We start from the raw sequence: 11,824 nt of genomic DNA on the forward strand, positions 1-11,824 counted from the left end.
CCAACAAAAGATTCCGCATAAGCAAAATTCAGCATATGCAGCAATATTCTGTTTCTGTCCGTCTAACCTTTCCACTTATACTTTATTCCTATACCTTGCCTACGCTACGTATAATATCTCTATGCTTTCCACATGTGAAAACGACGAGAGGCGGCTTGGTTCAAATTACAGCCAATGAGAAACGAGATTCAATGGGAAAAAAATAATTTCTTGTCCAATCTCGCCTCTCATTGGCTGGAACCGTGAAAGCCGAATCAGAAGCAGGCCCCCAGAAGTGAACCGTCTATACATTCTTCCGACAACGCTCAGTCAGCGGCACTCGTGGTCAGCGGATGTGTCGGCCACTCGTTGGAAAATTTCGGATAGATAAATGTGATAAAACAACAAAATAGAATAAAAACATAAGGAAACTGTGTTGTGATGACACAAATCTAATGTTTCAAAATAATTTTTTTCTTCTAATTAAATCTTCGACATGGGTAAGTCAATCGCTAAACTGTGTTCAAGATATATTTTTGCACGTACAATGTTCATAATTTGCACAGGTGATTGACAATTCTTCAATGGATAATTCGATTTTAACTTTCAGAAGATAGTATCTACATTCCGAATACTGCTGAATCGGTTAAAGTGACGAATGTCATCGATCCCTTTCACATAAGGATTCGTCGAACAGAAAATTATGCCACAGAGATTGTTCGGCTAGAGGGAGAATTACACAGGATAGCCAAAACCAATTTACAGAAGTATGGAGACCACTTGCACCCCCAAATTGGAGATGTAAGCATTACACTGTTATTTGCTCACTATTTTATCGTGTGTAAAAATTTGCTTTGAAACCTAAAAAGGACAATTTTTTTCATCGTGGAATTTTTCTACAGATGGTGATCATTGACAACAGGAGCAGTTTCAACGCTGAATTACCAGGATGGTGTTGCAGGGGAATTGTTGGATTGTTCAATACCATCAATACAAAATATAGAGTATTCTTGCCTGATCATGGTATAGCATTGGAATTCTGGATGGAAGATTTAAAAATCTTACCGCCTTTTTCCATATCTGATGATTTTTTAACATCATCCATTGGCATCCACGATATATTGCCAATCACTACGGGAGATGAAAGTGCCTGGTATGTCTTCTTATTTGTTCAAAGTTGTATGTATTGTTTGGAGTTTGACGCAGCAATCCATGACATGTGTTTCTTATACATTGATGCAAAGTATTTCAGAATTTTGGAGCAACAGTGCTATACGATTTACTAAAGAAATCTTGAGTGCATCTACTCAGACATACTTTGATTGTCTCTCCTTTGATAAGTCTGGAAATAAATTTGGTGAGCTGTATTTGATCGTAGATAATGAGATCATTGTTCTCAGCGAAGCACTGATTTACAATCAATTTGCAACAGCTATAAATTCCAGTAAGTAGTTCTGTAAATAATAATAATGGTTGCAGCAACAATTCTTTCAATAGCTGAACTAATGACAATAATGACATAGGTTTGATCGAGATAATTGAAAACACCGATATATCTAGTAGAGTATCAGTTGAGAACTCTCCAATAAAAACAACCAAAGAAACTACATTGGAATTGAGTAGAAAAAATTTAGATACAACTGACTATAATAAAGGGTGGGTATAATTTTTCTTATTTGTCTTTCTTCCAAAACTGCAGTTCTAAATATTAGTTAGGTAAATCACAATTTTTAAGATTAGTCAGAAAGATTTCGTTTCAGACGTAACAAAAATAATGCTGTTTATGCACATGCATTCAATGGATCACCAAAAGGCAATTCCTGTGTCAATTCCAGTCATGAAATATTAGTATGCAGCAAACTTCTGTGTGAGCAACTTAACTCAGTGGCTGAAGCTGGATTCCCTGAGAAAATACATAAGACACTGCGCTCAATGACACTTGTGAGGCCAATGCGCCTCCAAGGATATGTCTGGCCTGCAATATGCAAAGGCTTGAATGTGGTAGCAGTTAATTCTCCGAGATCTGGAAAAACATTATCGTATCTTATACCAATAACCAGCTTGGTTGCTGCCAACGAAATATACCCAAAGGTATTACTGCAAATCAATACCTTATTAATCTGAATAGCGTATAATAATATTGTTAGCCGATTTCCCTCTCAAAATCCGTACGTGATTTATACGAGGGGTCGACTTATACTTGGGTTTTTTTAGAAATCCCCTTAATCAACTAGAAAAACTTTATTATCAACCAATTGTTGCGAGATTTGACCAATGAAATGGTAAATATTGAAATCTCAAACTTCAATTTTTTCGAATAGCATCAATTTTAAGTATAAACAAATTAAAAGTAAGGTGTTTATATAACACACTAAAGAGCTGAAATCTTATTGATGCACTGTATGAAAAAAAATGCAATAAACGGAAAATACACCTGTAATGATAGATCAATTTCTCATAAAATTCAACTTCTATTCGGTTTATCAAAAATAATCCCTGAACTTAAGTGGTCAAATGGGGTTCAACTTATATACATACGAATACTTTAATAATAGTACATAATCGTATTAGTGTTGGCCGTACCCAAATTTGAATAAACTAAAGCCTGATTTTATTTTTGTGATTCATGTTATAGTTCTCATCTGGACTCAATGGGCCACTGGTAATAATACTATGTGTATCTTCCACTGATGTTTTTCATGTCCACGAGAAATGTAAGCAAATATTGAAGGAGTATCCCAAAATACGAATTTTAACGGCTTTTAATGGGATGCCAGAAAAAAACCTTATGGTAATTCATATCTGTTCTTACCGATACCTTTATGAGTTTTTTCCCACATCCATATGCGATAACTAATATAACTAAGTCACTAAAAAAATTATAAGATGCTACAGAAATAAAATCTCAAACTTTTTACCAGATGAAACTATACAATGGTTGTGAAATTCTCATTTCTACACCTCCGTGCTTGAAGAGATTGATCAAGAATAATAGGAAGCTGTTAAACTTGAACCGACTATTTCACATGATCTTCGATGGAGCAGACGTGATACTTGATAAGTATCGCAAATCGGTAAGAGATGTATCAACAACCTTGCATGCATCAATTTCAGCAAACGACCAGTTTACGTATGTCAACATGTCTTGTTGCTATATGAATTACACTAACACCGTAAAATGGAAAATGATGTATTTTCTGTTTCATACTGGTGGTTGCATTTCTGCTCATCAGTTAGGAGAAATATTCAGAGTTATAAAGGAAGTCCAACATGGACATTGCAAGTTACCTGGCTCAATGCCACTGCAATTGATAACAATTGCACAGCACTGGACACCTTTGATGAGGAACTTTGTTGATGCATTCATCAAAGACCCATATGTCTGTATTGGATCATATATGGAAGCAGTGGTGTATGCATCTTTTAAAACAAAGCTCTATATCAATCCCAAACAAGAAAAGGCTGCGAAAGTGGTTGGTAAGAGTTCAAAATGAGTACAACATGTTGATGCCATATGTGTTTAAATGTTTGACAAATTATAATTTAGTCATTTTTTCCCCTTTTGCAAGCCCAGATTGTTATGCTACTGTATTTTTATTGAATCCCACTCGTCATTAGATGCTTAAATGTGCTTAGGGATTTGTCAACTGTATTTATTAACATCACATCTTTCCCCGTATAATAGACTTACTTGGATCGCAATGGTCGATGCTCAAGACAGTAATAGTATGCACAACTCCGCATGAAGCGAGAGAACTCTCAGAATATCTTAAATCAGCTTCTATAGATACCCTTATCGCTCATGATGAGATGATTTTCACTGATATACGAGGTATGATATTGCTACTTTAAATCCCAAAGTATTGGAATGTAATACCAAATATACCTGTTCGCAATGATTAACAAATCATGTGAAATATAAACACGACCTATTTGTTAGCATAGGCATCAGAGAGTCCTGGATGGTGAAAGTATCAGGTATGTATTCTGTGCTCGTTTGCACAGACCAGGTGCTCTCAGACTTGAATATCAGGGATGCAGAATTACTGATCCACTATTCGCTTGCCTCAAACACGAAGACTCAGTTCTTCTACAGGTTTTCAACACTGGCTAACAATTTTTCTCCGCAAACGCGTGGAAAGGTGAGATCTTATCTTGTCGTGAGATAAAGCTGGATCAATTTCACCTTGTTCCTATATTGTTCAAAAGTTTTTTCGTGTTTGCAGGACCGACCAAAGCTCAGGTTCATTATGATTGCTGATGAAAGCAATGACACCCAGTTATACGGAATTATTACTATTATGAGAAGGCTAAAAACTAAAATAAGACCAGAAATGGAAGCTTATTTCGAGGTAAAATTCTCATATACTGTTTTTCCTCCCGATGCTGAATGTATATTTTTAATCCACAGAAAATATTTATATCAACGGAAATGGCTAAGACTGATCGACAATTATGTGAAAATCTTAAAGCCTTTGGGTGCTGCCCTTACAGGGATGCCTGCACAAGTAGACATTGTATTATCCCTGAGATTGATCAACCATCCACACAGATAAAAACGTGAGTTTTTGAACATGTATAGGTACACTTAAGATAGTTACATGTAATCATTGTTATTTGTTTTTCAGTGGCGATTATGTAAAATTCGTTATCACATCTATCCATAGTGCCAATCACTATTCAGCCAGGGTAGTAGAATACACAAGGGCAAACACAAATGAAAAAGTAACATTTTCATTTGAGGAACTTGCTAAACTTTCAGTTGAGTTACAGAATCATTATGCAGATCCAACTAGAAGGTGAGAAACCAACTCTGGTGTTGAGAACAATCTGTGTTACATTGTAGCTATTCATATACTAAAATCCCCTACATGAAAAACTTTATCCTTCATAATTGGCAGTGAATTAAAGTCTTTCCAATTCCATGTAGCTAATGTTCATAAAAATGTTGTCTGTTTCGTTTGCAGGAGATCAGCTAGAACGGTGAGTGTTGGTCACATTTGTGCTGTGGAAGAGGCTCCAGGAAATTACAAAAGAGTGAAGGTTTTGTCGCTGGTAGACAAAGAATCATCCAACATCCAAGATGTGGAAGTGCGTTGCATAGATGATGGAGACATATCTTTTGTTAAAGTAAGCGTATGTTATTTTACGGTAATCACTTGCCGCCAAGCTTGCATTATTAAAATTATTTGCTTCAGATCTCTCAGCTACTCGAAGTTCCACACGAACTTGCGGAATGGCCATCTCATTTTGTAGACATCTATCTGACAGGCATTATTCCATTCGATGAGGAGCCTACTTGGAGTCCATGCGCTGATCGAATGGCTTATACTTGGCTACATGAAACGGTGACCCATTCGACATCATCCGTTTTTGGAAAGGTCCATCAGTCTTGTGCAATTGTTTCGCGATGTCTCACAGTTAAGATTGAGTATCATTGTGTGTTAATTATTCAACGTTTCAGGTATTGCTTCACCTCAGTCATATCCTATGGATCGATCCCTTAGAAGTTAGGGATAAATTGGCCAATGGTTATCCAGATTTAATTGATGCATCATTGAAAAACACATTGATTAGCAATAAGTGCGCCATGAAGAATGAAGAGCACATCAAGAATCTACTCGCCCTTTGTAGAACTAGCGAAGTAAGCAATTAATAATATAATTTAGTTAGTAATTTGAACAATCTTGCTCCATGGGTAAGAAATAAATGAGTATATACATGATAGGTATGTAGTATTTATTCCAAGTTACCAAATGCAACTTCAAACCCATCACTCATCATTCGTGATAAAATAAATACCTTACAGTAAAACAATGGTACAGGCATGTATTTTCTATGATGTATCATGTGCATTCTAATTATTTCTTCAAAGAGGTGCTCTGATCGATTTTGACCTTGATGTATATATCTCCAAATATCGGAATCCACGTATCTCAAACACGAGAAAGAGCCTAACAGCCCCATTCTATGTGCAATTCTGAACAAGAACACTCCAATAAATTTCATTTGACGCAGCAACAAAGAAATGGCATGGTTTCTACGAAATTGCAATTGTATATTCGTAGAATTCATGTCATTTCTTTATTTCTGCGTCAAATGAAAATCTATTTGAGCGTTTTTGTTCATAATTGCGTACAAAATGGGGCTGTTGGGCCCTTTTTTGCATTTGAGATACCTGGATTTTGATATTTGGCGATATAGACAACGTGAAAATCAACTAGAGCACCCCCTTGAAACACAACAAAAGTTTGTCGATTAGATGTCACCCAAGCTGGGGTGAATGAGCTAATAGTTACTACCATACCGCTATCGACTCTTGAGATAATAAACTCATGAACAACTTCACGTACAACAATGATCCCTTGAATCAGGTTTCTCTGACCAATAGACATGACCTCATGCCTTGCTTTTACTATTGCGTGTTTGCTTGCATCATTGGTGTGAAGGATCAGTGTCAAGAAAGCTTCTCTGTAAATTTATTTATATATATACATATTTTGGTGAATTTTAATATTGACCGTTCAGGAGTAGCACTAATTCATCAACTCCAACACAAATAAGAAATGGTGAGATGGCGGAGTAGTTTCTTCAAGTATAGGCCTTCACATATTGCGTTTTGTTTCAAATGAAGATGACGTGCAATAACTTTTAACTCTTTCGTTTATGAAAATAAATAATGAATAAATAGCTGGTCAATAATTCACTTCTTCTCATTTTTCAGCCATTTCTTTTTAATTCTTTCCAAATATTCATTATATTCTTTTTCTGTTTTACAGAATACTATGAGACTTTTGGGCTTGTGTCCATATTCGAGTAGTTCATTCAGTCGTTTCTGTGCTTTTTCTACTCCATGAAAAAGAATTCGTGGCACCCGTATCACATGCTCTATGGTATATTCGTTTTCTATCAGAAAATCGACAACTTTCTTTGTTTTGGGCCCACTTACATGCTTGATTTGTGGTAACTTAGAGAGAATAACAGCTACTTTATTTTCATCACATTGAAATCTTTCCGAAAGATAATAAATTATTGTCCCATTTTCTCCTAGTATTGCACGTCGATGAGACTCTTTATTGATCCTCCTGGAAAGGAGAATGATATATTAAGTCTATATAAATATGTTCACATCTTTGTTTTGTCAAAAAAGTTTTTATAGTAATGCAAGAAAGCAGTAATGAATATGTGATGAAATATACCTGGCAATAACAGGTTCTATACAACGAACCATCCAAGGTTTGACAGGAAAAATTCCAGCTTCTCTAATTCTCTCCAATCTGTCAATAATGGTTTCAGGATTCTGTCTAAATGCCCAACAGTCGTTCATAATAGCTTCCCGTTCTATCCTGTAGTCTGTAAATTTTTACAACATCGAGATGTTAATATTGACAACCTTGATCGGCAGTTTAAATCGATCACAGAACTCAATGAGATTGATATGCAGAATGGATCATACGTAGCAGTATTTTCAAGGTATCGCGGAGCTTATCGAACGGATGATTCTGCATAAATTGGTACTTGACTATAAGTTGGCACACCTCAAACATGGAACACTGGAATTATATAATATCTAATTAGAGTTACATCACGACAACATATATTTGTGTTGACAGGCATAAGTAAACAGAAATTACCTGAAGTTGTTCAGCTAGATACTGTATTCTGTTACTTCCACCATACCATCTGACATCGTATATGAGCTGTTTCGAAAGTGCCAGCAAACGGAATATGCCTAAGCGAAAGAGTGGAATACCATTTTGAAAGTTAGTAAAAAACATGTTCTTAATCAGCTTCATCTTTGTCTTGAATATATTGTGTGGATAAGACAGTAACCATGCATTTTCTCTGATAGTTGCCTCAGATATGTCAGCGTCCAGGCATGCTTTATAATTAAGCGATATATCAGCTGGATTGATGAGACTAAAACTTCTATTAGCTTTGACCCAAATATCAGCCTTTTCAATATCAATGCAGAGTAGTTTCTGGAGGCAGCTTGAGGCTCGGATCTCGTTAGCTGTTCTGCATTTAAAATCAAAAATGTGGGTGTCGCTATCATTTAAAGCCAAAGTAGTATTCTCAACTTCGCAAGAGGTGTTGACAATTTTATGGTGGCTCTTAGCTTCAATTGTCAATGGAATGTTCACAGCGACAAGATCGTGATACCTAAGACGAGGTCTCCTGAAGGAATTCCACCATGACAACTGTTGCGGTATTAGTTGTGTTGTTGTAGGCAGAATACATGATAGTTTTGGTGAACGCCCGATGATCTGGTAGTACGGAATCACCTGCAGTATCCAATATTGTTGACACTCCTGCATAAGTCGACCGTATTTTTCAGGCCAGTACCGACCACGTGCAAGAAATAGTATTACTTCCATCATTTCGACTTTAGGTCACGAACACTTCTCCACTTTAGAGGAATTGGAGAGGTAGTTACTTTTAAATTCAGATCGCAGGGTTTATTTATTGGTTGCATTTGGTTAGACCCTCGCTGTTATCCTTACGACCCAGTAAGACTTATAATGAATGATGATTCTTTAAATTACAAACACGCAGCCGAATCTTCACTAATTGCGAGAGTGAAGCACTTCTGGGCCACTTTGGTTAGGGTTTTACATATTTTACAGGAACTCTACCGCATACCAATTCATACGACCCACAGCAGATTAGTGCCAGCAGCCTTTATTCCTTCCACTATGATCTACAGCAAGAGCTTTAAAGGGCCTCCAAGTTTTGTAGTGGCTGAAGCGCTATCTGGGTAAGAATAAAGACATTGATGTCGGTACGTCAGTTCACCATGTTGGTGTTGCGATATCGTAAACATAGACTTATAATATAAGCATAGATCGTAGCTTCTACACAGGTCTGAGCACTTCGTCTCGAAAAACGTGACCTAAAAATGTGGCAGACGATACTAGTGAGGGGGAGGCCTTTATATATTCCTCTTTGTTGCACACCCTGCACACCCCAGCCTTCGAGATTGCAGCTCTTTGCTATACACCGGCCTCCAAGATTGCAGCGCACTAGAAAAGACTAAAATGTTGCAGCGTTTTCAATATGGCGTTCTACGATCAAGGGACAGGAGTGGCCAGATCTGTGTAGAAGACCGTTGCATAGATGGATTGAATGCCGAGAGTACTCCTCTCTTTGCATGACGATATTTGTGTTGACGATCGAGGCGGCAGCGAAGATATGACCGTATCATGTGCTTACATTTCTGCATCTATGGTTATTACACTTCCACTGTTCCCTTGTCTCCCACCATCACAGCGTTTGAAAGAGAGAAGGGTACTTCCGGTATGTCTTTTTCCTGCATATGGGGCTTTCCATACTAACTTGACCTGTCGCCAATCCTCACAATCTCAGATTTTGCTTGAACTTTAGTGTAAAATTTCGGGAGTTACAAAGTAACCCCTGAACTATTTGAGATTTTATTAACTACTGGTTAAAGAGCAGTCTGATTTTCGCACAAATTTATATCGACATCCGTCAGTCGTACAAAAAAATCATTGATACTGAAAATCTTCGCGATGACATGTGGAAGGAAATATTTTTTGCTGATTTTGAAGGCAACTCTATTTTTTTTTTAACAGTAAAATCGCGATTTTCCTAAAATTTTTACAATTTTTTTTTGTAAGAATATGAAACTTTTGATACCATGCCGAAGATGGAGAAATTTTTGGTTGGGAAATCACAATCAAATGAATGTTAAGAAAACGTGTAATATGGGAGTACGTACCTGAACTAAATGTCTGCGAAAATTATTTCCATCCTTATGAAACAAATAAGCTACCCCGGGGGTTATGCGTAACCATAAACTTCTAATCAACGCTACTAACGAACTGTTTGGCGTACAAGGGTTTTTTCATTCGAAAGCTGAAAGACTAAAGAATAGAATAGTATATGCGAGAAAAACCTAATACGAATTTTTCACTGTAAAAAATGCGATTCGGCAAAGTAAGAAAATTGATTTTAGTAGGCCGTAAGAATGATGTTGGGTTAGGGGCATCTATGTGAGGGTCTTGGGATTAATTTTCTACTGTAAGCACTGTTGCAGTACTGACAATAAGTTGGCGTGCTTTTCTTCCAAGCTTATCACCTTGCCGATAAATAAAAGGTAACAAACACGTAGTTGATAAGAAATATAATACAACATTTGACAAGTGTTCGTTAACGAACATACGTATATGTACATGGAATCTTATCCACCTAAAGACCATAAATGAATTACTCAAGATTTACAACATGACAATTACAAATTCATTTGTCTTGTAGTACAAATATAATACAGTCATCTACCACCTGAAACCTCTGGTAAATCATCTTTAAACCAAAAAAGGCTGCCCTGATACACTCGAGACATCAAAAATTCCGTCAATGACATACTGATAAACTGTCTTTAGATTCAATAGGAATTATTGTTCCGGAACAACAGTAAATGCAAAGTGAACTTCAATTCGCACAACGATATTAAAATCATTTAAAGATAAATCATACATATTCTACTATCGCTTCTGCAAAGTAGTATAACATGTGGTAAAGCAAACGGCACACGTTGTAGTTTCCATTATTATCTAGATACGTAATTATAAAAAACATTTTTAGTTTTTCTTTGACAATAGTGGTTATCAGGCTTATCATTATTTACCGAACCCGTCATGTTCAACATCCATTGTTCCAAATTGCATGTGACTGTCTATGATCTGAAAGAGTTCTGGAGGCTGCGGTATTCGTCCAGTTTCTAGCTTAGACCATACAGGAACATCTGTAAGATGAAAGTGTGATAGAAATGGTTCAAGAGTTATTTCGTTCTGCTTGCTTATGCTGGTGATTGATTTTGCAAGGGTTTAGTAACCATTGAGTAGGATCTCGAAAGCCCCAGATGCAATTAACTGTCCTTCAATTGCATTGCAGAGAAAGAAGAGCATCATGCAGGCATAGAGACGATTATCAGTGCACCATTGCCACCAAGATGGCTGACGAATGCCTAACGGGGCAAATACGTTTATGCCGCATAATATTATGATGATCACCAGGATTTTAGACATGCCCTGCAAAAAGAATTAATCAATACTAGGAATAATGATTCGACGCTCTAAAAATTAAATATATTATTTATATAGTAAAGTTGAAGGATCGATATTACAACTACATAGTGATGAAAAAACTGATCATCTCCATATTGAAAGTTTGTAAAGAAAATCTGATTTTTATTATTTCGATATGCTGGTTTCATTGTTTGGGAGAACCTTTTACTTTAAATTGAAGCAGATCTTTTAGACTAACCAAAAATTTTGCCAAAAATAGCTTGTAACCAGCTGGATTGAAATTCTCTCCATCGATATTTAGCCCAGGATATTTCTGTTGCAGAATATTGACATAGTCGTCAAACACCTTTCTGTAGCCACATGAGTAACTGAAAGAATTGTAACAAAACTAATAACAGTTCGTCATTGTAATTTAGACCATATCTACGTCATGAATGCATTGTCAATTAAGGTAGCAGATAAAACATTTCACCATTCCACAAAAAGAACTTGACTTGCCAGTAGAAAAATTTTAGCGTTGGTCCGGCGCTGCCCCGAATCCTGGACAGCGGGATGTCGCCATCGCCATCGCTGTTTGCACCTGCATGTGTACTCAAGGCACAGATTATTATTAGACACGACAAACCTAACTTTAGACCGGACATAATAAAGCTAACTTCTAAGTAAATCAACAATCAATAAAGTTAACCTCTCACGAGCTCACGCGACAGTTTTGCAAATTTCGGCAACGGACGACAATAGTCAACTCAGAGAGTGCAGTCGACTCACGGTCACGGAGGATTAGATAGTAAAATCTT

At 36.7% G+C, this 11,824-nt stretch overlaps 3 protein-coding genes and 1 long non-coding RNA gene across 7 annotated transcripts; 2 read left to right on the forward strand and 2 right to left on the reverse strand.

Moving 5' to 3' along the window:
* The first annotated feature begins 321 nt into the window (after nucleotides 1-321).
* Nucleotides 322-5,704, forward strand: LOC124176053 (putative ATP-dependent RNA helicase TDRD12). 2 transcript variants are annotated; one of them, XM_046556850.1, is made up of 17 exons: nucleotides 322-479; nucleotides 590-780; nucleotides 882-1,132; nucleotides 1,224-1,423; nucleotides 1,503-1,635; nucleotides 1,740-2,070; nucleotides 2,615-2,770; nucleotides 2,901-3,053; nucleotides 3,213-3,456; nucleotides 3,665-3,811; nucleotides 3,925-4,121; nucleotides 4,206-4,331; nucleotides 4,391-4,539; nucleotides 4,608-4,778; nucleotides 4,947-5,109; nucleotides 5,178-5,360; nucleotides 5,444-5,704. In XM_046556850.1, exons 1-17 carry the CDS (start codon nucleotides 476-478, stop codon nucleotides 5,633-5,635), a joined length of 2,991 nt encoding a protein of 996 aa, XP_046412806.1. In that variant the 5' UTR covers nucleotides 322-475; the 3' UTR covers nucleotides 5,636-5,704. The 2 variants fall into 2 exon arrangements, with proteins under 2 accessions (XP_046412806.1, XP_046412807.1); XM_046556851.1 differs by lacking the exons at nucleotides 322-479; nucleotides 590-780 and having other exon boundaries at nucleotides 972-1,132; nucleotides 1,232-1,423.
* Nucleotides 5,702-8,828, reverse strand: LOC124176057 (transcription termination factor, mitochondrial). 3 transcript variants are annotated; one of them, XM_046556858.1, is made up of 5 exons: nucleotides 8,623-8,828; nucleotides 7,614-8,389; nucleotides 7,436-7,532; nucleotides 7,179-7,332; nucleotides 5,702-7,064 (listed from the first exon to the last, which is right to left on the reverse strand). In XM_046556858.1, the coding sequence occupies exons 2-5, from the start codon at nucleotides 8,358-8,360 to the stop codon at nucleotides 6,683-6,685; spliced, it is 1,380 nt and encodes a 459-aa protein (XP_046412814.1). In that variant the 5' UTR covers nucleotides 8,361-8,389; nucleotides 8,623-8,828; the 3' UTR covers nucleotides 5,702-6,682. The 3 variants fall into 3 exon arrangements, with proteins under 3 accessions (XP_046412814.1, XP_046412815.1, XP_046412813.1); XM_046556859.1 differs by lacking the exon at nucleotides 8,623-8,828 and having other exon boundaries at nucleotides 7,614-7,711; nucleotides 7,813-8,182; XM_046556857.1 differs by having other exon boundaries at nucleotides 7,614-8,827.
* A 283-nt stretch (nucleotides 8,829-9,111) lies between these two features.
* LOC124176060 lies at nucleotides 9,112-11,031 on the forward strand. Its single transcript, XR_006869292.1, has 2 exons — nucleotides 9,112-9,276; nucleotides 10,894-11,031. It is a non-coding gene; the product is annotated as an uncharacterized LOC124176060 (long non-coding RNA).
* LOC124176059 (thioredoxin reductase-like selenoprotein T homolog CG3887) lies at nucleotides 10,109-11,801 on the reverse strand. Its single transcript, XM_046556862.1, has 4 exons — nucleotides 11,526-11,801; nucleotides 11,266-11,395; nucleotides 10,835-11,030; nucleotides 10,109-10,744 (listed from the first exon to the last, which is right to left on the reverse strand). The coding sequence occupies exons 1-4, from the start codon at nucleotides 11,669-11,671 to the stop codon at nucleotides 10,620-10,622; spliced, it is 597 nt and encodes a 198-aa protein (XP_046412818.1). The 5' UTR covers nucleotides 11,672-11,801; the 3' UTR covers nucleotides 10,109-10,619.
* Between the last annotated feature and the right edge of the window lie 23 nt (nucleotides 11,802-11,824).

Source organism: Neodiprion fabricii, chromosome 2, assembly GCF_021155785.1.
Source record: "Neodiprion fabricii isolate iyNeoFabr1 chromosome 2, iyNeoFabr1.1, whole genome shotgun sequence".
In the NCBI taxonomy this organism is placed as follows: domain Eukaryota; kingdom Metazoa; phylum Arthropoda; class Insecta; order Hymenoptera; family Diprionidae; genus Neodiprion; species Neodiprion fabricii.

Excerpts from the sequence above, each read along its gene's own strand:
- LOC124176057 (XM_046556858.1), bottom strand. The coding sequence starts at position 8,360 with ATGATGGAAGTAATACTATTTCTTGCACGTGGTCGGTACTGGCCTGAA. Across the intron at positions 7,333-7,435 it reads TACCTTGAAAATACTGCTAC|ACTACAGGATAGAACGGGAA; the intron begins GTATGATCCATT and ends AAAAATTTACAG. Across the intron at positions 7,065-7,178 it reads ATAGAACCTGTTATTGCCAG|GAGGATCAATAAAGAGTCTC; the intron begins GTATATTTCATC and ends TCTCCTTTCCAG.
- LOC124176053 (XM_046556850.1), top strand. Across the intron at positions 781-881 it reads TGCACCCCCAAATTGGAGAT|ATGGTGATCATTGACAACAG; the intron begins GTAAGCATTACA and ends ATTTTTCTACAG. Across the intron at positions 5,361-5,443 it reads CATCATCCGTTTTTGGAAAG|GTATTGCTTCACCTCAGTCA; the intron begins GTCCATCAGTCT and ends TCAACGTTTCAG.
- LOC124176059 (XM_046556862.1), bottom strand. The coding sequence starts at position 11,671 with ATGTCCGGTCTAAAGTTAGGTTTGTCGTGTCTAATAATAATCTGTGCC. Across the intron at positions 11,396-11,525 it reads ACGCTAAAATTTTTCTACTG|TTACTCATGTGGCTACAGAA; the intron begins GCAAGTCAAGTT and ends CAATTCTTTCAG. Across the intron at positions 10,745-10,834 it reads TTTCGAGATCCTACTCAATG|ATGTTCCTGTATGGTCTAAG; the intron begins GTTACTAAACCC and ends TTCATCTTACAG.